Source organism: Aquarana catesbeiana, linkage group LG01 (genome assembly GCF_042186555.1).
Source record: "Aquarana catesbeiana isolate 2022-GZ linkage group LG01, ASM4218655v1, whole genome shotgun sequence".
In the NCBI taxonomy this organism is placed as follows: domain Eukaryota; kingdom Metazoa; phylum Chordata; class Amphibia; order Anura; family Ranidae; genus Aquarana; species Aquarana catesbeiana.
This window is the reverse complement of record NC_133324.1, coordinates 948183112-948207758: the sequence shown is the minus strand read 5'-3', so window position 1 is coordinate 948207758 and position 24647 is coordinate 948183112. Positions and strand designations below refer to the sequence as shown.

The 24647-nt window shown below is 45.8% G+C and overlaps 2 protein-coding genes across 4 annotated transcripts in view; one reads left to right on the top strand and one right to left on the bottom strand.

Annotated features, from left to right (window-relative positions):
* The window catches only part of ALMS1 (ALMS1 centrosome and basal body associated protein), an 82633-nt gene extending 69460 nt beyond the window's left edge, over positions 1-13173 (top strand). Inside the window, exons 12-18 of the mRNA XM_073611137.1 lie at positions 1232-1328; positions 2862-3029; positions 6002-6240; positions 6420-6594; positions 8473-8536; positions 11576-11675; positions 12804-13173. Of these exons, the coding sequence (XP_073467238.1) occupies positions 1232-1328; positions 2862-3029; positions 6002-6240; positions 6420-6594; positions 8473-8536; positions 11576-11675; positions 12804-12848 (888 nt within the window). The 3' untranslated portion in view covers positions 12849-13173. The remainder of the gene's footprint in view (positions 1-1231; positions 1329-2861; positions 3030-6001; positions 6241-6419; positions 6595-8472; positions 8537-11575; positions 11676-12803) is intronic.
* Positions 13174-19140: 5967 nt separating this feature from the next.
* Positions 19141-22966, bottom strand: AP5S1 (adaptor related protein complex 5 subunit sigma 1). 3 transcript variants are annotated; one of them, XM_073612325.1, is made up of 3 exons: positions 22852-22966; positions 20940-21130; positions 19141-19840 (listed from the first exon to the last, which is right to left on the bottom strand). In XM_073612325.1, exons 2-3 carry the CDS (start codon positions 21119-21121, stop codon positions 19414-19416), a joined length of 609 nt encoding a protein of 202 aa, XP_073468426.1. In that variant the 5' UTR covers positions 21122-21130; positions 22852-22966; the 3' UTR covers positions 19141-19413. The 3 variants fall into 3 exon arrangements, with proteins under 3 accessions (XP_073468426.1, XP_073468425.1, XP_073468424.1); XM_073612324.1 differs by having other exon boundaries at positions 22837-22913; XM_073612323.1 differs by having other exon boundaries at positions 22754-22871.
* Between the last annotated feature and the right edge of the window lie 1681 nt (positions 22967-24647).

The following is a 24647-nucleotide window of genomic DNA, read 5'->3' as shown; positions in this document are numbered from 1 at the left end:
ATTTCATTTATTTTTAGGATTCCTGATCACTATATCTGTACGGTGTGAGCCTCTTTCTCATTTCTGCTTGTGACCTTTGATTCCAATATCACAGAGAATTTGTATTTAAAATTGATGATATACTTTGACAATTTAATTGATTGGTAGATTGGTGCCAGACAAATTGTTTGTTCACTTTAATTAATTAATTGTTAGTGGACTATATATATATTACCGCATGTATAACCATTTGATAGGCATGATTCTCTGTCTCAATCTACAATAGCCCGAAAACGTTTACATCATGTATGCCTGATTTTAGGAGGTCATGTTGATGTCTTTTTGATGAACTTTTTCGAAATACATAAGTGTTGGTGCAGCAATCCCATCTTCTGAATTTTCTCTATATTTCGAAGCCTATGGGAATGCTTGATTGGTAAGCACAACCAACTGTGACTGATGTGCACCTCACCCCTTGGATTGTATATAGATAGATAGATAGATAGATAGATAGATAGATAGATAGATAGATAGAGATCATGTATATGTAAATCTCCATGCATTGTCTATATACATATAGGTAGAGATTTACTAAAGCTGGAACCTTCAGAATCTAGTTTGGCTGTGCATGGTAGCCAATCAGCTTCTAACTTCAGCTTGTTCAATAAGCTTTGACAATAAAACCTGGAAGCTGATTGGCTACTCTCTAGTTTTAGTACATCAACCACATAGTGTCAATATGTACACAATTATTGATGTTTTATATGTTTTTTTTTTTTTTTTTAATCATTTATTAGGCTTCGTGTACAGGGGATGTTGTTTAACCTCTCCTGAACGATTTACCTTGACAGCTAGAAACCGGCGTCTAAAAACGTCCGTTTAGAGATTTATCATTATACGGTCCATATTTAAATTCATATTTATACTTTTTTGGAGCCTTGATTGAGTGGTCTGGCCCCCAAGACACGGCTGTTTTATGTGTGAATCGTTAAATCTATTTGACCTCCCTTACCATTTGGTTTGGTGCTCCTTCCGTTGGTTTAGGCTTTGAGAGACTCTCCAGGTGACCATTGCGGGGGGGGGGGGGGGGTGACCTTGTTTCATGTCTAACCTAAGCCAGTGAGCTCTTTGATTATTTTGCCTTCACCACTCTGCATTAATAAGTATTTGGAGCCCCAGCTCTTCCTGGGTGTGTCCTCTGGGAATCTCCTTTATTCAGTCATGGATATCCCCCGTGTATTTTGTCTCACAGATGGCAGATACAGACTCGGTCTCATCCGGCAGCTCATGGGAACCGGTGATGAGGAGCAAAAACGGCTGCAAAGTGCTGAACAAAGGTATCCAGGCAGGTAGGTCACCTCCACCACGAAAGAATAGAAATGGAGCCAAACCTGAAACACAGTATGTACCAGATGGAGGTTTGTATGTCCAGCATGGAGCTCATAGGAGACCAGCATCAAGTGTCTGCTATGGAGATAAGAGAGCAGGGAGAGCATATCTCAGGCCAAGTACAGATACAAGGATGAACTAAATTTCCTGTGACCCATCCAATGACCCTTATCCTTTTGAGGAGCCACTTAAAGGGAACCTCTCCTACTGCCTTCAGCTAGATACCCAAGCTGAAGGCAGGATATGCTTCCCTGAAGAGATGAGTTTTCAAGGATCACCTGAAAGTGGTCAGAGAAGGAATTAGCAGGACAGATTGGGGTAGGGCGTTTCAGAGGTTGGGAAAGGCTATGGAGAAGTGCTGGAGGTGAGCATGGGAGGAGGTGACTAGAGAGCAGGAGGTCTTGAAAGGAGTGGAGAGGACTGTTTGGGTGATATTTGGAGACCAAATGTATTTTATTGATGTTATTTACCTGTAAAATCCTCCTATGTGTAGACCTCCAAAAGGCTCAGACTACCGCTGATTGTCACCATTTTGGATGGGATGTCAGCAGACTCAAAGCATGTCACTTAATTGATATATTAAATCTTTCATTTGCTTCTTCCCCAGCAGCTATATATAATGTTATATAGGGAAGTGAAGGGAGGAGCTGGGCCAGCACAAGCAGTAATTGGGCACTCTTAGAAAAAGAGAGGGCTACGACAAGAAGAGAGAGGGGATTGTGCTAGGGTATCGACTCTTCCTGAAGAAGCCATATTTGCTAGCAAGCTCAGAGGCACATTGCAAGTAAATATAAAAAAAATCACTTAAGGAAAGGAAATTTTTACCTGAAATTTTTTGGTGACAAGTTCTCTTTAACCAGGATACCTACCTGGACTAAATGATTCTTTTCCCCCACTCCTCAATTCATATACGAATAACTAAAGAAAGAATCCAATGTAAGGGAGTACTTGGGAGTGGGGGCCCTGTGTGTGTAGAGACATAGGAACTCAGCACAGGGATGGTGGGAACCCCTCATAATGGGCACGGCAGGTGTATAGACATGGGAACTCAGCACAGGGATGGTGGGAACCCCTCATAATGGGCACGGCAGGTGTATAGACATGGGAACTCAGCACAGGGATGGTGGGAACCCCTCATAATGGGCACAGCAGGTGTACATAACCAGGAACTCAGATCAGAGATGGAGAGAACCCCTCATAATGGGCACCAAAGTTTTTCAGACCCAGGAACTTATAGCATGGATTGTGGTAACCCCCCATATTGGGCCCAGCAGGTGTGCAGATCTGAAAACTCAATGCAAGGATGGTGAGTACCCCCCATAATGGGCACAGCAGGTATGCAGACTCAGGAATTCAATGCAGATATCTTACCAGTAGAGTCCTTGAGAGATAGAAGAGACTGTTGAGTGGTTTAAAGGAACACTGTCTCTTTTAGTTTTCATTCCACCATGTAGATTAACTGGCTCCACGCTCCCTTTCTCACATTCTCATAGGGGATCTGGAAATTGTGACCAGCGCCACCAAGAGACACACCCGAGATGTTGGAACAACATTCCCGTCCCCAGGAGGAGAGATGCTGAAGCCTTTGGCGGAGCAGGAAATGCCTGTACACAGCGGCAGCGGTGTCAGAAGGCCAAAGACCAAGCAGTATATTCCACCAGGTGGGTGAGATCAGAGAGGCTAAAGTTTTATTTATTGGGCCTGTATTAACAAACTATCCATTGAGTGACCACTCACAGGTGCTAATTTTATGAATGCTTCCACATATGCCGCCTGTTGGAAGCACATGAAAACGTTAATGGTGACATTCAGTCAAATCAAGCTTGTCTTTCCAAGATTTATGAGCTCCAGATTTCAGTAATAACCCGAAGGTGGCACATTCTTTAATGGTTTCTTTAAAACAAAAGCTGTTGTTTATTTTATTTTTTTAGTTGATTGACTTGCACCTGATTTATATCAGGTGCAAGTTGTGTTGACTAGTGCAGGCTCAAAACAAGGACATTCTAAAAACAATTCCTGTCTACTTTACGCTCCCTTCACACCACACGAGAGATGCAACGCACCTATTAAAAAAAAAAAGCTAGCATTTTGCATCCTCTGAGGGACACGGGTGTTTAGATGAGTCTGCTTATACTGCCACCTACAGGAGGTATGGACACTGGCAAACAGAAAAATCATAAGCCAGCCTCCGTACAACCCCTTCTCCTCCCAGCATGCCTCAGTTTTCTGAGAAGAAGATACACAGGGCCAACAAGAAAACTGAGAGGTGGAACTTGTGTCCCTCAATGAACTCAAAAAAAGGATTTTATGGTAAGTATAAAAATAGTATTTTCTCTATCATCCATTGCGTGACACAGGAAATCAGAAACAGTTCAGGATGTCTAAAACAAGTCCAATTGAGGGGTAGAAAACAGCCATTGATGGACCCAAGGCATTGGTATCTGTCAGGAACACAAGGAAGACTAACCTCTGACTCTAAGACCGATGAGGAGAATTCTAGCAAGATGGGAACTGCCATGACCAAGGGAAGACTTCAGAGGATCCCCCTGATGCTCCAGACCAGGACAAGGATACTACTGAATTAGTCAACACGAGGCTCATAAAAAAAAAGAGAACTAAACCAAGAACGAGGTGTGATCAGCCCAAAAAGACTACCGGGATATGTCCCATAATAGCAGATACTCAAAGGGAAATTTGGACGAAAAAAAAAGGTCAAGAGGAAAAAGGCCAGCCGATCCATGTGAGAAGGTCCAAGCTTCAATATCCTAACCCATCAAGATTCAGGGAAAAGAGTCTCCAGATTTAAGAGCAGAGGTTTCTATGGTTGGGCAAACAAGTGTTTCACTAAGTGCCCTCATAGCATGATGCTCCAGACCAGGTCAAAGATATTACTGAATCAGTCAACATGAGGGAACCCACCAGAAATCCACTAAAACACACAGAGCAACATAAAAAAAGCACTAAACCATAATGGGGATGGTATTGACACTGCCCCAGAAATATTTAGACAGAATAAAGGTGGATAAAGCACCAGGACCAGATGGCATACATCCACAGATCCTAAATGAATTGAGCTCTCATTCCAAAGCCATTGTTTCTAATTTTTAGGAACTCTTTAATGACTGGAATAGTACCACTGAATTGGCGAAGGGCCAATGTGGTGCCTATATTTAAAAAGGGATGAAAGTCTTTACCAAGTAACTATAGACCTGTTAGATTAACTTCTATAGTTGGGAAGATACTGGAGAGTTTAATAAAAGACCACATAGATGAGTTCTTGATGGAAAAAAATATTTTAAGCAACAGACAGCATGTATGTGTCCCATAAGAACAGATCCGCAAAAGGAAATTTGGACAAACAAAAAAAAATGTGAGAAGGTCCAAGCCTCGAAATCCTAACCCGTCAAGATTCAGGAAAGGCGTTTCCAGATTAAGAGCAGAGGTTGCCATGATTAAGCAAACAACCTTGCAGTGAAATGTCCAACTAAGTGCCCTCACAGCATGATTCTCCAGACCAGGACAAAGATACTACTGAATATGTCAACACGAGGAACCCACCACCAATCCACCAGAACAAGCAGAACAACATAGCCTGAAAAAAAGTGGGAACTACGAACAACGAGGTGTGGTCAACCCACAAAGACTACTGGGATACGTCCCATAATAACAGGTCCTCAAGGGGAAATTTTGACAGACAAAAAAAAATGGTCCAGAGGAAAAAGGCCAGCCGGTCGCTGTGAGAAGGTCCAAGCCTCAAAAAAACCTAACACGTCAAGATTCAGGTAAAGGAGTTTCCAGGTTAAGAGAAAAGGTTGCCATGGTCAGACAAAACAACCTCATAGTAAGATGTCAACTTTAAACATGAGAGCCCTCCGAGCACAGTATCCCAACAGATGACCGAAGAACCCTTGAAGCTGGTAGAAAACCTCCAAGGGTACCTCTCTCAGGGCCAGACTAACTAAAGAAGGGTGAACTAAAGACACCCACACAAGGATATGCAGGGTTGAGGAAATGAGGATGAGCATGAAGCTATCCACTTAACACCTATAGGTGTCTCTTGTCCTGACAGAAGAAATTCTTCAACCCTACCTAACTGTGTTCTAAGAAGCATCAAGCCCAACCCAGTCCAGCAAAGCATCTTCAGCCAAGAGGCAGGAATCCTAGCTGCACTGCTAGGAACGTTTCCTGACTAGGGACAAGGAGGAACTTCCTCAGGAGACTGGAGATTGGCCACAGCAGGAGGACCAATAAGAATAGTGAGGCATGCCAAGTAGAGGAGTGGTTATATGGAGGCTGGCTTCCGATATTCTTCTGTTTGCCACTGTCCCAGCCTCCTGTAGATGGCAGTATAACCTGACTGCTTCTGAATTCCTGTGTACCTCAATGGAAAATTTAGAAATTAGATTTTCGGGAGAGCTGTGTACAGCAAGGGTAAAACAGGAATGCCTCCAGGTTGCCATATTGCAAGGAAGCCACAGCTGAGTTTTTTGACAGTCTTGGAAAAGTACAGTAGAAATGTCTGAATGTCTGTTTTAATACCATAAAACGGTTTGTGTAGCAATTATTGTATATTATATTATTTTTATTAGCAATTTTTTGTCTACAGACTGATGGTTGTGCTTGTCATTGACAGGGCTGAGCTGGTTTGTCCCAGCTGATGGTATGAGGTGTGACGCTCCGAAGGAGAATAAGCGAAGCGGTCCCGGCCCTGCCTGGTACGAGTCCACGACAAACGCCAAACCATGGAGAGAACCGCTACGAGAGAGAAACCAACAGGGCCCAGCCATCAGAAGAGGGGAGAGCCTGAATATCGGATCAGAGCCTGGCAAAGATGATAAAATGGTCCAGCCCTTTGTCAGGGCCACCCTACAGGTGAGGACTGTGTCCATATCACTTCCATTGCTGGCTTCCAAGACCTGGCCCTCGGCTTGAGGTGACTGTAGTCCAGCGTACATGTTTGAGCTCAGTCTTGATTTGCATATCCAACCTTGCAAAGCTTTTTGCCATCCCGAAAAGCCCACTTAGCAGTCACTGTGTATTTCTTGTGTCAGGAGTTACTAAAGGCTCACCGGCCGGATTTCATCTTCCAATCGGGGGAGAGGGTGAAACGTTTACGGCTGCTCACCAAGGAGAGGAAACTGCAGAACATCTTCCAGAGTGAGAGAGAAGCACTTTTCAACCAGCCAGAGAGAAGAGGGAGGCCCCCCTACCACACTTCATATAAAGGTGACCAGAGGGTTGTACCTGATGTATCATGGCTGATAAGAAATGCCAACTTAATAATGAAGGGCTCCTGCTTGTACCATGTTAATAAAAGCAAATCAAGGAAAAAATATTATATTCTGATTACTGTATGTGGTTAAAAGCCCAATAAAACTTTTCTTTTATATTTTTTTTTACTATTTGCTACATTAAAATGAAAGGTGTGCACAGTCTTAGTTCTTTTTTTTTTTTTTTTTTTTTTTTTTTTTTTTTTAGGAAGGAGCCATAGACATAAAAGAAAAGCCTGTCCCCTGCCATCATGCTGCTAAAACGGACCCTTGCTTTCTGTATGAAAGCAGTGGTCTCTCTGCAGAGGTCTGACAACACCCCCTGCTGAGTCAGAGCTCTCCAAACAGCATCAAACTTAAGCTGTGCTGATTGCATGGCTATAGGTCTGACTTAGGACGTGTGTCATGACCTGGATCACCTGCCGATGGCAGAGGGTTATAGTTCCAGTGTCCACTAACGGGTGTCTCCCAGCAGCGTGCACCACGTGATTACTGGGAAATGCTGGCTGCTGGGAGACACCTGCTGGTGGACACCGAAGCTACAACACATCGCCCAGGGAACCACAGTGCCACCAGCAGGTGATCAAGGTCCTGACCATGTGTGTCAGGCCTCTGTAGAGGGACCACTGCTTCCACACAGAGAGCAAGTGTGTTGGTAGGGGACAGGCTTTTTTAATCAGTCTGCTGCTGCTTTCTAAATGTTTTGTTTTCATGTATCCTAGAATGTGTTTAGCTGATTTAAACTGAAAGTTTAATTGGGCTTTAATAGATGTAAGGATGTTATTTAGTAACAGTGGCAGGGATTGCAACTCTCTACTCAGGAGAAGCGATGGCTTGCAACGGTCACCTTTTATTGCTAGTCTTTTAAAAAGGAATTTATAGGCGATACCTAATATTTTTAGTTTTGAATTGCAGTGGCCATGTTCCTGCGTAATAACATCTTAATTCAGAGGATTCGCTGTAGTGTCTCTCCCCAGTCCAAAGCTGTGGTAGTCACATTTCCTGACCTTGTCCCTGAAGACTCACCTCCGGTGTGAGTGTGCTGTGTGCAGCACACCTGCTGTGCCTATTATGAGGGGTTCCCACCATCCCTGTGCTGAGTTCCCGGGTCTGTACACCTCCTGTGCCCATTATGAGGGGTTCCCACCATCCCTGTGCTGAGTTCCCGGGTCTGTACACCTCCTGTGCCCATTATGAGGGGTTCCCATCATCCCTGTGCTGAGTTCCTGGGTCTGTACACCTCCTGTGCCCATTATGAGGGGTTCCCACCATCCCTGTGCTGAGTTCCTGGGTCTGTACACCTCCTGTGCCCATTATGAGGGGTTCCCACCATCCCTGTGCTGAGTTCCTGGGTCTGTACACCTCCTGTGCCCATTATGAGGGGTTCCCACCATCCCTGTGCTGAGTTCCTGGGTCTGTACACCTGATGTGCCCATTATGAGGGGTTCCCACCATCCCCGTGCTAAGGTTCCAGGTCTGCAAACCTGTTGTGCCCACTATAAAGGGTTCCCAGGTCTGTACACCTGCTGTGCTCATTATGAGGGGCTTTCACCATCCCTGTGCTGAGTTCCAGGTCTGTACACCCGCTGTGCCAATTTTAAGGGGTTCCCAGGTCTGTATACCTGCCGTGTCCATTATGAGGGGTTTCCACCATCCTTGGTGGGAGGAGCTAGGTGGGAACACGCAATACTTTCAGCTGGACAGAAGCAAAGCGAGGAATTCAGGTAGGGAGAATTCACTGATAGTCTCCCCCCACCAGACCCTTCAGTTATGTATAGTAGGTGGTGTGGGCTCCTGTTCTGGGCTATATCTGACTTGGTTTTTCTTCATTTAGAATCCAAAACATCCCAGAAGATGAAGAACATCCCCCGGAGTGAGATGGTGCAGAGATCCAAGAGGTGAGCAGACCCAACAGTCAACCTAAACTAAGCAGTCTACCTCCTTGGAGTTTGCATGACCACCACAAATCAGTCGATTGTGAAGTCAACAAAATTAAAGAAGTACAGCAAATGCTTGTCTGGCTGTACTTCCGGAGTGCAGTTCGTTCTGCACTCCTGTGACCTGTTTTCAGCAGACAGCGGGCTGAATCTGACATCACTGAGCCGGTCCAGGCTGAAGAAAGTTCGTGACCACATGGTGGGGATCTGCCCAGATCCCTAGACCGGCACCCGACTCAGCCTCTCGAGCGTGCCACTGAGAGCCTGAACCTGCTGCCCCTGCCCCTCTCCACAGCCCAGTACCCCAGAGTGGGGAGGGGGAACAGAACAGACAGACAATGACTGACCGTCACCAGCTCTCTGCTCCCGGAGCTCTGAGAATCGTGCAGTCGGCAGTGTTAGATCGCTCAGTTCTTGGTCTTAGAGCCGGCGGGGGACAGATGCAGCATCAGAACAACTCTGCATCCACCTAGGTAAGTATGTGTCTAAATAAAATCCTCAACTTTTTTAAATAAATCGAGCAACCCACGCCTCAGACTAAAAATAGAAAAAAAAAATATTTTATATATATATATATATATATATATATATATATATATATATATATATATATATATATATATATATATATATATACTCAAGTATAAGCCGAGTTTTTCAGCATGTTTTTTTGTGCTGAAAGTGCCCCGTTCGGCTTATACTCGAGTCAAGCACTTTTCTGCAGCAAAAAATGTCATTTTCCGAACTGAGTTTGGGGCCCCGTATCTCGGAGCCACTTGGTTCTAGGAACCCCAAACTGGAACTAGTACCACAACATATGCAAAGCTAGGGTTCCTAGCACCAAGTGGCCCCGAGATACGGGGCCCCAAATTCGGCTCGGAAAATGTCACTCTCTGCTGCAGAAGTGCTTAACATTTTCTGAACCGACTTTGGGGCCCCGTATCTCAGGGCCACTTGGTGCTAGGAACCCCAGCTTTGGAAATATTGTAGTGCTAGTTCCACTGGGTTTACACACCAAATTTGGGGTTCCTAGCACCACGGTGCCCCAAAGTCGGTCAACTGTGTTTATCTGCAGCAATGTCATTTTGGGACCCTTTGGGTCCAGAGACCCCAAATTTTGGCTGCAGCTAGGGGGCATCTAGGAACCCTTAACTACCGAGTTTGAAGTTCGGGGGACCTATGGGCACAGTGAGGCTGCAAATGGGCATTGTTGATCCTCTTTTCCACTTACAGTAGCTGTGCATTTCTCACCCTAGGCTAACACTCAAGTCAATAAGTTTTCCCAGTTTTTTGTGGTAAAATTAGGTGCCTCGGCTTATATTCGGGTCGACTTATACTCGAGTATATACGGTGTGTGTATATATATATATATATATATATATATATATATATATATATACATACACACAGTGTATATATCACCCTATCCCACATACCAAGCTGCTGCTATCCCTACACTTTTATGGTGTAAGTGTTATAGTATATATCCCAATATAGCTACACTAAGTGCACAATCGAATATTATCAATGGCAATATAACCCCCCAATACAATCAGAAAAATATGTGATCAGAAATATTATAATGAACTATATAAAGCAAATCAAATGTCCATTAGAAATGTCCATGCAGATAATGGACACTTGATTTGCTTTATATAGTTCATTATAATAATTTTGATCACATATTCTTCTGATTGTATTGGGGGTTTTAATGCTATTGATAATATCTGATCGTGTACCTAACGCAGGTATATTGGGATTGTGAAGTCAAACTGGGCCATAAATTATCAATTTATTACAGTTTTTTTAAAGATCAAACTGAAACTGTATTTAAAAAAACGGAAAAAAAAAACAATTTTGTTGAAAGTGATCAGATTTTATTTTGCTTGGTTTGATTGGGGTTATTTGAATCCATCTTTTTGTGGTTGATTGAAAGAAGAAGTGTCAGCGTGCAGATCCTTTGCTCCTTCTGTCCTGTCCCCCCCCTTCTCATTACTTATGCAGGGGGTGCACACAGGAATCACAGCAAAGTGGGCAGTAGGAATAGGCATGCCTTGTTGGTGTGAATCAGCCATTAAAGAAGTTGTCTGACCATAAACCTATTTCCTTCATCCTGTCCTCCAGGAGAAAACGTGCATGTAGCGTTTTTTTTCCCATTTTGGATGCAGAGCTAGCGTGGTCAACAGCGGCCCCTCCCCACCTCCATCTCTATCTGATCACCGAGATCTGTAGGAGAGCAAAAACGAATTAGCTCTGGTTGACGGCACTCGTCCCTGGCACCAGCTGGAGACGAGTGCCGTCATTCAGCACAACAGAGGGAAGGGGCCAGATCGGATCACAACATAAGGAGTTACAATAGTAAAGGATCATTTAGCACTGGTGGGGGCGCTATTAGGAGCTAAACAAGGGCTTCAGTGCTGTGCTGTAGCTTTCCTTTAGGCACACCCATAAATTGGGATTCAGTCTGGGGTGAAGCTGACAGCCAGTACAAACAAACATAAAGGGGTGCTTTTAACACAAAACCACACCACAGCACAGATCAGAACAGCACCAAGTGCTGCCCCCTAGAGGCCAATGCTGAGCATAAAGTGAAAGAGAGCACCAAAGTGGTTGGAATAAAGCTTCAAGGGGGGCAATATTAAGCCTACTAAGGGCCACAACTAATTCATTCTAGAAAAAGATTATAGCGCTTCGGCCACCATTATAGTAATAATTGTAGCCTGCAACTATTTTTCTCAGAGAAACGGCCATAAAACATTTTTTTATCTAAAGAAGTCTTCATCAACTGAAGAGGTGCATTAAATCATTGAACTGGTTGAAGAGCACCTAGAAGAACCGAGATATACACATGGGGGCCAAATAGGCCAGTTTTACACATCTGTGCTAGACATTTAGGTGATAAGGTCGCATAACTCATTCCAGTCCTCCCTTTCTATGGACTGGTGGGCTGTGGATTATTGTTTCTGGCCATGAGTTTATTTTCCTCTCTTTGTTGTCTAGGATATATGAGCAGCTTCCAGAAATAAAGAAGAGGAAGGAGGAGGAGAAGAGGAGGTCGGAGTATGAAACGTACCGGCTGAAAGCTCAGCTCTTCCGCAAGGTTTGTTCCAGTGACATGAAACACACAGAAATGGCCACAAGATGGCAGAAGTTCTGCACCTGAGAAACGTGTCCTCTCTCTCTCTCTCTCTCTCTCTATCTATCTCTATCTATATACACATTTCAACTTTAACATTCACCAGCATGTTCAAGTGTAACGTATAATTAAAGTGTAATGTATACAGTGGAACCTCGGATTACGAGCATAATCCATTCCAGGAGTATGCTCGTAATCCAATGTACTCGCATATCAAAGCGAGTTTTCCCATTGAAGTAAATGGAAACTAAAATAATTTGTTCCGCATTGACTTCAATGGGATGCAATACTGCATGCGGCCAGAGGCGGGGGGCGCCGGAGAGCTTTGGAAAAGGCCTGAGGGACACTTCGGCTGACCTCGGCAAACCTCGGAAAGACTCCATTCACGAGCCTTGTCGAGGTTAGCCGAACTGTCCTCGGGCCTTTCCGTGCATTTCCGAACGGCGACTTTTGGTTCTGCTCAGCTCCCCCCACTTCAGGTCAAAAGCAGTACTGCACACCACTTTTGGCCTGAATCCTGCTCGTTTTGCAAGACAACACTTGCAAACCAAGTTGCCCCCTCTTCCTCTCCTTTCAAACTCTTTTGGAACCCAGTGATGAGAAGAACACATCCCTTGAAATGTTCATGGTCCTCTCTGGTGGGCCCTGGGTGCTTCAGACTTTAGCTTTGCAATCTGCTGATCAGTTGCTTGAGCATGCACCTCTAAAGGGATGCCAGGGATGTGTTCTTTCATAAAACACACATTGATTAATGTTAGAGAGAGAAAGCTAATAGCGGTGAGAGGCAGGTCAAGGGACTTTTGATTGAAGTTGTTCAGAAAGGAAATGAAGTTGGGCTTGGCTGTCTGCTGTAGCTTCAAAGTTTGCATTGAGAGTAGTAAGTTCCAACTCAGGGAGGTCTTGCTACAAATGTGGGAAAAAGGTAAGGCTGGAGATCAGCTTTATTGCACAGATCGCCGGGGGGGGGGGTTTAAAGGGGTACTACATAGAAGGCAGAACATAGAACTCCTCTGGATCCTAGAATAAAACAAGATGGATTTGGTTGTGTTGTGTCTTTTTTTTTTTTTTTAACTTTTCTATCTTCTCTTGTAGAAAGTGACCAACCACATCCTGGGCAGGAAGACCCCCTGGAACTGATCTCAGGAGGAATCCCGCATTTAATGCTCACCGCAGTTTGCCTTAATCCCTCTTATGTGAATCTAGAACCCAGCAGAACGTCTGTCTGATCACTGTGATCGATGTGTTTCTACATTATTTATTTGTGTGTAGGTTGTACATGTATTTATAACATAATGTATTTTTCTAAGGATATAGAGGAAAGTTTTTTTTTCTTTCTATTTTTAATATTTAAAACAGATTTAATTTAAAATTTACTTAAAACCGAAGTGCAATGTTAGAATGTAATGCCTCCCCTTTGTTCTCTTACTCCCTTCCTAATTAACACGCAATTAAAATTTTTTTTATCAAGAAGATGTTCGGGTTTGATAAACATCCCTTCAGTTCACAACACCCCTCACCAGACACTTCTACCGCTTCTTCGGATCCCATCAATCTTGTTGCTGACTTTTGGGTGTAGATTTTTATCCCAATTTTGGATGTGATCTCTCCATTCCCCTTAGACAGTCATGGCGGTATTGGTTATAATTTTTAATGTAGTATGGTACTTTGTTGGCTTGATTGTTTTGAAAAGGGGTAGAGGGGTGGAATTGCTACCCCAGAAAAAAAATGTTTTTTTTGAGGAGGGGTACACAGATGCAGTAACTTTTAACCATTATGTGTATGGTGGCATCTGGCTATAATATTCTCCTAACCCTCCCCTCTTCCTTGGAGCAATGCTTTAGGTAGGCTGGCTGGATATAGCACAAGATGGAAAAGCTCCACAGATCTGAGGAGACTTCAGTGGAACGCACTTCATCTGGGCTGATGGACCATTAGAAGATGATGACCTCAATCCTATGGAACACCTTTGAGATAAACTGGAAAGCCATTCCCACAGACACCCTACAAACATCGTGTAGAAAGCCTTCCCACAGGAGTGGAGGATGTTATAGCTACAAAGGGAGGCCAACTCCATTATAATGACCATGGTTTTTGACTAGGATGTCCAATGGCCTCAAATATTTGTGATGGTCAGAGGGGGTCCACAAAGTTTGGACATGTGTTAGTGGGAATTTGTTTTCTGGGGAAGAGGTTACCAGGTGCAGTCCCCTTTAACCGTTTTGTGAATGAATGGTCAGGTTGACATTTTGAAGGGCATTTGCTTACTTTGTGAAGAAATTGTATTGTATCCAATCAAATCAGGCTCTCCTAAAGCAGGGGGAGGCAACCTTTCAGAGGTTAAGATCCACCTGGACAATATGGGGGAAATCCAAGACAAAGACAGCATCACTTCACGTCACCACCCACAGTAGTGTCCTGTGCCCCCTTCAATTCACCCCCACCACAGTAATGTCCTCTGCCTGCCCCCCCCAAATGTGTGTCCACTGCCAGCCAGTGTCTTCTGCCTCCTTCACATCCCCCCACTGTAGTGTCCCCTGCTCCGTCCCCCCCCTCCTAGCAGTGTCCTCTGCCCCCTTCACATCACACCCACTGAAGTGTCCTCTGCCCTACCTCCCACTACAGTAGTGTCTTGTGCCCCCCCCAACTGTAATTTCCTCTACCCCCCCCCCCCAAAGTAGTGTCTAGTGCCACCTACCCCCAGTAGTGTCCTCTACCCACCTTCATATCATCCCCGCCACAGTAATGTACTCTGTCCCCCTCCCCCACTGTGTCATCTGCCCCTTCACATCATCCCCCCTGCTGTAGTGCCCTGTGCACTCCCCCAAAGCAGTGTCTTGTGCGCCCCTTCACATTTCCTCCCCCACATTGTAATTACCTCTGTCACCTTCACATCATCCCCCCCCCCCCGACCACACACATACACCAGTGTGTGGGTAGCACGCTCCTACCTTACTTACACAGGTGTACTGCAGAGTGCAGGAGGCCGCACAGCACTGGATGGAGGGCGGGAGCTGCCAGTAAGCTTTACGTATTACCAAGCTGGTGATTGGTTGCTAGGACTGCTGGTTAACTCGAAAGGTTAACTGAGGCAGCTCCCCGCACTCCATCTGCAGTGAAGAGGAGAGCTGGGGAAAGGACCGGCAAAGTAGGGCCGTGTTCTTGATCTGCCCACGGTTGACAACTTGCCGACCCCCATCCTAAAGGCTTCTGTCTTGACTTTTGAGTAAGGCATTCAAATCCTCCATTAGCTGTTATTTGTTAATATAACAGATGTGAGACCAAAATCTGTCCAGTTCAGGACATTCCCAGAAGACGTGTAGGATGGTGCCTTTGGCAGAGCCACATCTCCAGCACTTGCCATCTACATTCAGAGAAATTCAGGCTAGAACCATCTTATCAGGAGCTTGTAGTTTAGTTCTTGATATTTATTACCAAAGGAGGCTTTTTTGGGAAAGGTGTATTATGTGTCTTTTCCCATTTTTGTAGAAAAGAGTTGGTGCAACTGGAAGATAGGAGCAGACATTGTGTCTCTGATGGTCTGCCCTTTAAAAGGTTTTTGTTGGGTGCAGATTCCCTCAAAACGGGATGAAGGTATGCAGAAGGCCTAGGAAGTGTGAGACTTGCTTACATCTCCAGAAGCTCCGGCTTTGAGTTGGGCAGATCAGGGATCCACCAGCCTGTTTTGGAGGAAACAAAGGGGGGGGGGCTGCATTTTTGCTGTGGTATGTGTACTGCCACGAGTGGTCGGAGGGAGGTAAATCCGTGGCTCAACCACCTGCTTTTGATGCTCCCTACCCACTCGAACAAGCCCTAATCCAGAGAAAGTATGCAGATGAGGACTTCTGACTTCCATCCTGACCCCTGGGCAGCATCTGGTTGTGCAATTCCTCTAAACCTCCCCCTTCCTATGAGCAAGGCTTGAGGCAGGTTGGTTGTATAAAGCCGTGGTCTACAACCTCCCTGGCACCAGGGACGGCCGCTTGGAAGTCAACTCTCCACGGATGTTGGCGTTGGTTGCAGCTTGGGTCTCCCCAGTGCTATGAGATCCTGACCTCCCTGCCCTAGGAGAAGGGGAACAGGTGCCCTCTGGTTGTCGGAGGGTGGCAGTGCAGGTTGTTTGCTCTACCCACCGTAAACCCCCCGCCACATGGCCCGGCTTCCAGCAGGCCATGGACCAGCACCGATACGCAGAGCGGGGGCTGGAGACCCCTGGTATATAGAATACAGCAGAAAACAGCCCATTTAAAAAAAAAATAAAAAATAGATAGCTGTTACATTGTATATCAATCTAATGAATACTCATCTTTAAATTGTATTACTGTAAGTGGTTTACACTATAAGGCCAAAGGTTTGTGGGCACCTGACCCCTGGTAGAGGACAGGACACACGGTGCGTTAGCAATCCAAATGTTTACATCAACATTAAGGGATACATTTATCATCTTGTGAAACTGCATGTACATTCGTTCTGTATGAATGAGGGCAAAAACAAGTGTTATGAGGTCAAATGTTTTTCATTCATACAGTGAATGAGGAAAATGCTGCATAATGGCGCTTATAGTAAATAACTTTTTCCTATCATCATCAGCTCCATCTAGTGGTCACAATGCGGTATTTTCCCGGTGACTCTATTATGTATGAATGAAAAACATTCAACCTGGAAAGAAAATAGCCTAATAACATTCGATTTTTGCCCCCATTAACACGGAACTAATGTACATGCGGCTTCACTGGACTGATAGCTCTGGAATTGTCTTTTTATAATTGCATCCCTAAGTGTTTGAGGCCAACGGACAGTTGTTGGGATAGAGAAGAGCTGCCCTAACTAGATGCTGTTGCTGTACGTTCCCCAGCCTCTCACATGCGTGGATCACCTGGAGGAGCCATTGGTAATTCTGGTCTTCTCAGGAAATGAAGCTCTAATATAGACTGAAAACATCCCAACTTTCTATTGATTTTGGACAGAGGGCAAGAGGCATTAAGGAGGCCCTCTATGTCAAAATGGAACAACTGTTCCTGAACCGGGGTGGGCGTCATCAACTCCATCTGTCCTCCACATACAGTAATGATGCCATTTTATCATCATCTATACCCCCGTCTTACCTTCAGCCAAGCAAGTCGGAGGATTAACACCTTATGCAGACTTCCTGGCACAAGGTGGTTCCACAACTCTCATATCATCTGTATGGTTCTTCATCATCTACCTTGATACATTCCATGGAGATCGAACCCGGCCTTTTCTTGCACTTTTTTTGCTAGAAAATTACTTAGAATCCCCAAGCATTATATATATATATATTATATTATATTTGATTTGAGCAGTGTTTTTTTTCCAAACTCAATTTTTTGGGGAAAAATACACTGAGTAAATAGACACCAAACATGACACGCCCATGGAATGGCGACAAGCTACTATACTTAAAGTGTTACTAAACACAATTTTTTTTTTTTAATTAAAATATTCAAACCTGTTATACCTGCTCTGTGCAGTGGTATTGCTCAGAGTGGCCCCGATCCTCCTCTGGGGTCCCCGGTGGCGATCTTGGCTCCTCCTCCTCTTCTTCTGCGGGACTACCATAGCCAGCCGCAGGCTATGGGAAGAGGTAGTCCCCACGCTCCCGAGCTTTACTCAGCTGCGCTCCATAGACTTACACAGTGGTACTTAGGGCCCCCCCCCCCCCACTTCCTCTGATTGACAGCAGCAAGAGCCAATGGCTCCAAATGCAGTGTAAAGAGGGAAGTAAGGGGAGAAAAGATGCAGCCGTGCACAGCGCTGATCCTATATGCCTCATACACACGATCGGACTTTCCAACAACAAAACCGTAGAATTTTGTTCGAAGGGCGTTGGCTCAAACTTGTCTTGCATACACACGGTCACACAAAATGTTGGCCAACAATTACGAACATAGTGACGTACTACGTGGTTTTCCAGCTCTTTAGCGCCACCCTTTGGGCTCCTTCTGCTAATTTTGCATTAGTAGAAGTTTGGTGAGTGTTGATTCGCGCTTTTCTTTTTGCGTTTTTCATTTAGCGCTATTATTATTCTTGATATCACTTGAAAAAAAAAAGCCTTTGAAAATTCGTTTTCAATAACTCCATCAGTATCACCAGCAAAGCAGCTTCATTATTATCCCATTAAAGAAGAAGAGAATTGCGCGCTGCATTTTGAGATTTCATAATTTGCCACGTCATGAATGTGGCAGGGTACGGGGAGCTGAAGTTACATCAGTGAGGAGAGCTCTGATTGGAGGGAAGGGACACCCCCACCTCCCCCCTTCACACAGGAACAGAGCTGAGGCTGTCAATCAGCTGGAGCTCCCTCCCCTGTCACCATTTTTCTCTTGGTGTCAGGAAAACTTGTCAGAAGTGACTCATGCGGATAGCAGAGGAAGGAGGCAGCAGACAGAAATTACACTTAGTGCTCTGGACTCAGACAAATACATACTATATAGAGTATAGAAGGATATACTTTTGTTCTTATTTCATGTCTGGGGTTTACAACCACTTTAATGTGTTAGTAGGATATACCCCTTATCCGTTTATTTTTGCTATATATGCCCTATTGGGAAGATTTACCTTCACTTCCTGTCCCATAGCCAAACAAGAAGTGAGAGGAAATCCCTATGAAATAAGAGAATCTCTTGGGGGACCCCCAGGTCACTAGAGCTAGTGTCCCCATTGGTAGATTTCCCCCTCTATTTCTCTTCTGGGGACAACCCAAAATTTGGTATTTCTTTCAAATTTCAATGTTAATGGTAAACTGGACAAAGAGAAGGTGAATCGTTCCTAAAGGGGGCACAGACCAGAGTAAAAACTGACAGGGGTTCTAACCCCTCTCCACTCTATCGAAAACTAAAAAGAAATGTTTGTCCATGAAGGGTTAAAAAGGTTCACTTAGAGACTCACTCTCGGGAAAGGGGACAATGTCTGCACACGGCCCACTCCTGGAAGCATGTCTACCTACCCGTCCACACTCCCTTACCCCCTCCCTGCACAGCTGGAACCCTCATGGGGGTGTGGGGGGCTTCTGAGTTTGTGAGCACGCATGAGCGCCCCATGTGGCAGTGCCTTTACATTACAGAGTTGTTTTTCGACCTAAAAGTAGATTGTACAGCGTATGGTCAGCATAAAGCTCACCGCACTCACATTATAAATCGGATTGTACCATCTCTGTTGGGTCAACCAACAACTATGTAATGTAAAGTCCATGTGTGATTGGACAAAAATGGATTGGGTAGGGAAATGTTGATATGGCAAAGTTTTGGTAAACCTAAAGTTGATTGTAACGTGTTTGGTGACCCTTACTTTGGCAGCCCAAAGCCAACCTTCCTATGCTTCCGCGACAGAGGGAGCAAACGGAAGGCTGGTATGAACCAAGAAACGGTTCACGTAAAGCAACCAAGAACCACCGTGTGTATCTACACACCAATACAATTAACATTTATATTTATTTAAAAAAAAAAAATTAAACAAAAAACAAAAAGAAGTGCTGTTTGTGTTGCTGTACGTCATCCAACCAGATTGGAATTGGCAGTGAGATCTGAACTCTGGGGTTGGATTGGTCGCCCTGTAGTATCAGGTCCTACAAAGAATAAGAACCAGATGGACATGGATCTACAGCACATTTGAATTCTCCTGGGAATATCGCATAGTCCAATCCCATCCCTGGTCGGATCCCAGCGTAGGTCCGTCTATGGCCACCCTACAGGGTCATAACGTTGTTTAGCTCCTTCTCCAGCGCCTGGCTGGCCTGGTGGTTGAGGAACAGTAGGTGCCCCTGTGGAATGAACCTGTCCAGACTCAGGTGGATCTTGTCCGCCCGGAGGATGACATTGGTGCTGTTGGTGAGGAGCTTAAGGGAATCCACCAGATACCTTACCAGCATCCTCAGTGTGCTCTCTGCCAAGGTCAGGTTGTCCAGGGAGTCGCAGATCAGGGAGAAGCCCAGAGAGAAGGCCCCCATCCAGAGTACGGTCATCTCCTGGGGGAAGGGATCCCCCGCTCCCAGACCATACATCCCAACCTCCTCCTCATGAAGGGACACTGGCTCGTCTACTGACTGGATGATAAAGTCACTGGCTGGCCGACCGGACACCTGGCGCCTCAGAAGACACATTGACTCAGTCTGTCTGCAAGAGAGAAGAAGATGTCTCCATAATAGATAAGGGTTATGTCTTGACCCATGGTCCCTCACCAAGGCCATCCTACACCCATGGTCCCTCACCAAGGCCATCCTACACCCATGGTCCCTCACCAAGGCCACCCTTCACCCATGGTCCCTCACCAAGGCCACCCTTCACCCATGGTCCCTCACCAAGGCCACCCTTCACCCATGGTCCCTCACCAAGGCCACCCTTCACCCATGGTCCCTCACCAAGGCCACCCTTCACCCATGGTCCCTCACCAAGGCCACCCTACACCCATGGTCCCTCACCAAGGCCACCCTACACCCATGGTCCCTCACCAAGGCCACCCTACACCCATGGTCCCTCACCAAGGCCACCCTACACCCATGGTCCCTCACCAAGGCCACCCTACACCCATGGTCCCTCACCAAGGCCACCCTACACCCATGGTCCCTCACCAAGGCCACCCTACACCCATGGTCCCTCACCAAGGCCACCCTACACCCATGGTCCCTCACCAAGGCCATCCTACACCCATGGTCCCTCACCAAGGCCATCCTACACCCATGGTCCCTCACCAAGACCCAGCACAGGGAGGGTGGAACCTCTCATAATAGACACAGCAGGTATACAGACCGGGAACTCAGTGCGGGGATGGTGGGAACCCCTCATAATGGGCACAGCAGGTATACAGACCCAGGAACTAATTTCAAGGATGGTGGAAACCATAATGACACAGCAGGTATACAGACCCAGGAACTCGACACAGGGATGGTGGAAACCCCTCATAATGGGCACAGCAGGTGTACAGACCCGGGAACTCAGCACAGGGATGGTGGGAACCCCTCACAATGGGCACAGGTGGAGTTAGCCTTTAAAGGAATTTACAAACCAACATTGCTGACCTCTCGATTTAAAAATGCTGGTCATGCTAACCCACCAAATGACTGACCTGGAAGTGGTAAAGACAAGAATTTGACTTTGCTTGCTGCATGTGCTTGTCCCGGATCGGGGGGTCCAAAGTCAGCCAGGCATGTAGAATTTCCATAAGGTGAGCGGCCAGGCGCCGTGTTTCTGAAAAGATATAGATCATCCAACTCACCTGGCCACCACGGCGATCTGATCCATCCTTCTGGCTCTGTTCTTCTCCAAAGCCAACTCATCCGCCCTCAGCCTCTCATCCAGGAGATTACAGCCGAACAGGTGAGAGTAGAGGACCCGGCACAGCTCAGGGCCCTCCCCGGGACCGGCGCCCACCGTGTGGATGACAAAGCCGTGCACCATCACAGCGTCCTGAGAGCAGAGAGGACAACGCTCACATATATCCATACATTATACAAAGTCTACATAACAGCAATCTTCTCACCCGACATCCATACAACTTTCTATACAATCGTATTTCAGCCAATTTACCCACCGATCAGAAAGATCAAAAAAATCATTCGATCATTTCAATGTGTCTGCTCTCCTACCATCAGATTTTTATCTCCAGACCAACTAGAATCATTTCAATTACATGGTTTAGTTTTGCTTGGAATCAATGGTGCAGTATGAGGTGTTTTTTTTTTATAGATCTGATCAGATTATCCGATTCTTTGAAAGGTCACCACACACTTTACAATCTGATTGTACAATCTACTTAGGAGCCTCCATCAACTAGGAAGTTCCAGGATTTGCTTGATTTGTCATAAATTACATAGATAGTTTAGGTATGTTCTCATTTTACATAGTTCTGGTGAAACTAATAGAGATTGTGCAATCAGAGATTGTATAGTGTATGGCCAGCAGAAGAATGGCTTCATCACCTCGTTATGTGTAAGACCACCAATATACAAATCTCACCACCAGATTATGATCACACAACCCGAGCGCCCTGCGATCATACAACCCCAGCGCCCTGCAATCATACAACCCCAGCGCCCTGCGATCCCATCACCCTGCGATCCTGCAACCCCATCGCCCTGCGATCATACAACCCCAGCGCCCTGCGATCATACAACCCCAGCGTCCTGCAACCCCAGCGGCCTGCGATCATGGAACCCAAGCGCCCTGCGATCATACAACCCCAGCGCCCTGCGATCATACAACCCCAGCGTCCTGCAACCCCAGCGGCCTGCGATCATGGAACCCAAGCGCCCTGCGATCATACAACCCAAGCGCCCTGCGATCATACAACCCTAGCGCCCTGCGATCATACAACCCAAGCGCCCTGCGATCATACAACCCAAGCGCCCTGCGATCATACAACCCTAGCGCCCTGCGATCATACAACCCTAGCGCCCTGCGATCATACAACCCAAGCGCCCTGCGATCATACAACCCCAGCGCCCTGCGATCATACAACCCCAGCGCCCTGCGATCATACAACCCCAGCGCCCTGCGATCATACAACCCCAGCGCCCTGCGATCATACAACCCCAGCGCCCTGCGATCATACAACCCCAGCGCCCTGCGATCATACAACCCCAGCGCCCTGCGATCATACAACCCCAGCGCCCTGCGATCATACAACCCCAGCGCCCTGCGATCATACAACCCCAGCGCCCTGCGATCATACAACCCCAGCGCCCTGCGATCCCATCACCCTGCGATCCTGCAACCCCATCGCCCTGCGATCATACAACCCCAGCGCCCTGCGATCATACAACCCCAGCGTCCTGCAACCCCAGCGGCCTGCGATCATGGAACCCAAGCGCCCTGCGATCATGAAACCCAAGCGCCCTGCGATCATACAACCCAAGCGCCCTGCGATCATACAACCCAAGCGCCCTGCGATCATACAACCCAAGCGCCCTGCGATCATACAACCCAAGCGCCCTGCGATCATACAACCCGAGTGCCCTGCGATCGCACACCATGGGGCTCATCTCTTCCATTGATAACATTTCTCATTATTCTACTATATAAAAAACTGACCTTCTCTTCTCACAGCTCTTCCAGACCAATATATAAAGTCTGATCCTCCCCTCCCTCCTCTATATATAATTTATAGTACATACATTGGATCCACTCACCGGTCATGTGACTCTGCACTACTTCCGGGTCCCGCACTTATCCCATTCACCGACACAGGAAATCTCAGTGATTGCAGAGCGACATCTGGCGGAGAACAGCAGGTACTACAAGCAGCCGCAAAGGCGAAAAGAACGTGTATGTCCAGAGCGCCACCTGCTGGTGAATTCTAAGTTGTGCACGTCCAAGCTATATTGATTTATGATGCGTTGGCGCCACCTTGTGGTCAGTCTTTATAACGGCAGGTAGTGATGGATGAATTGTATTTGACTTGCAGAAGAAGGTTCAGAATGCTATTAGAAGGACGTTCTTATAAATTATCCACCAATACAGCGGATTAAAACAAATAATAGGGTGAATAATGATACAATATAATAATACAATAAAATAATAATAAAATAATAGTGAAGTTTGTTTGGGTTCAGAACACAAAAATGTACAAAATTTACAAAAATAAGAAGATGAAATAATTGGAATTTATGGTGACATTGCTGGATAACCAGCAGTGGAAACCAAGCAGACATAATGCCTTCTTATAGATTACCTATCATTAGATGTGGCGGCTGCATTGGTTTTATTTTTTTGTTTTTTAGGCATTTTTCCTCTCTGTTTTCACCTGGTGATCTGGCCAGTAACACCCCTCCAGGTACTGGAGCACCCCCCCCCCCCACTCTGGAGGAAGGAGCACAGGGACAGCAGCATTGTCAGTCTGGGGGGGGAGGGGAGTGTTAGATGGACTAGCAGATTTTAATGTACTAACAAATGAAGCCAAATTCCAGCGATTTACTTTATAATCAGTTACAGCAATCAGTTTTTTGTTTTTTTTTTCCTTTTTGGGATACAGATTTTACATCAGTAAATAAAAGCTGATCATTGTTCGCCCCCTTGTCAGTGGTAAATGGTTTGACTCATCTCTGTAACTGGTACATTCTGCAGGAGAGCTTGTTATGTTGAAAAACAACAGACTTACAGGACAGATCACCAAATGAAAAATAGGAGAAAGAAAGCCTAAAAAAAGAAAACAAATGCAGCCACCACATCTAAGAATTTGTAAGCTGAAATATAATAAATGTTTTCTTTTTGGCTTAATACCGCTTTAACTCAGCAATGTCCCTTCTAATGCTCTCAGCTTCCTCCAAATCTCCAAACTCCCTGGAGAATAAAACGGTGGTAGTTGCAATTTTTTTTATGTTGCGTGATATTTCCACAACTACAGTATCTCACAAAAGTTAGTACACCCCTCACATTTTTGTAAATATTTTCTTCTATCTTTTCATGTGACAACACTGAAGAAATGACACTTTGCTACAATGTAAAGTAGTGAGTGTACAGCTTGTATAACAGTGTAAATTTGCTGTCCCCTCAAAATAACTCAACACACAGCCAATAATGTCTAAACCGCTGGCAACAAAAGTGAGTACACCCCTAAGTGAAAATGTCCAAATTGGGCCCAAAGTGTCAATATTTTGTGTGGCCACCATTAATTTCCAGCACTGACTTAACCCTCTTGGGCATGGAGGTCACCAGAGCTTCACAGGTTGTCACTGGAGTCCTCTTCCACCCCTCCATGATGACATCACAGAGCTGATGGATGTTAGAGACCTTGTGCTCCTCCACCTTCCAGTTGAGGATGCCCCACAGATGCTCAATAGGGTTTAGGTCTGGAGACATGCTTGGCCAGTCCATCACCTTTACCCTCAGCTTCTTTAGCAAGGCAGTGGTCATCTTGGAGGTGTGTTTGGGGTCGTTATCATGCTGGAATACTGCCCTGCGGCCCAGTCTCCGAAGGGAGAGGATC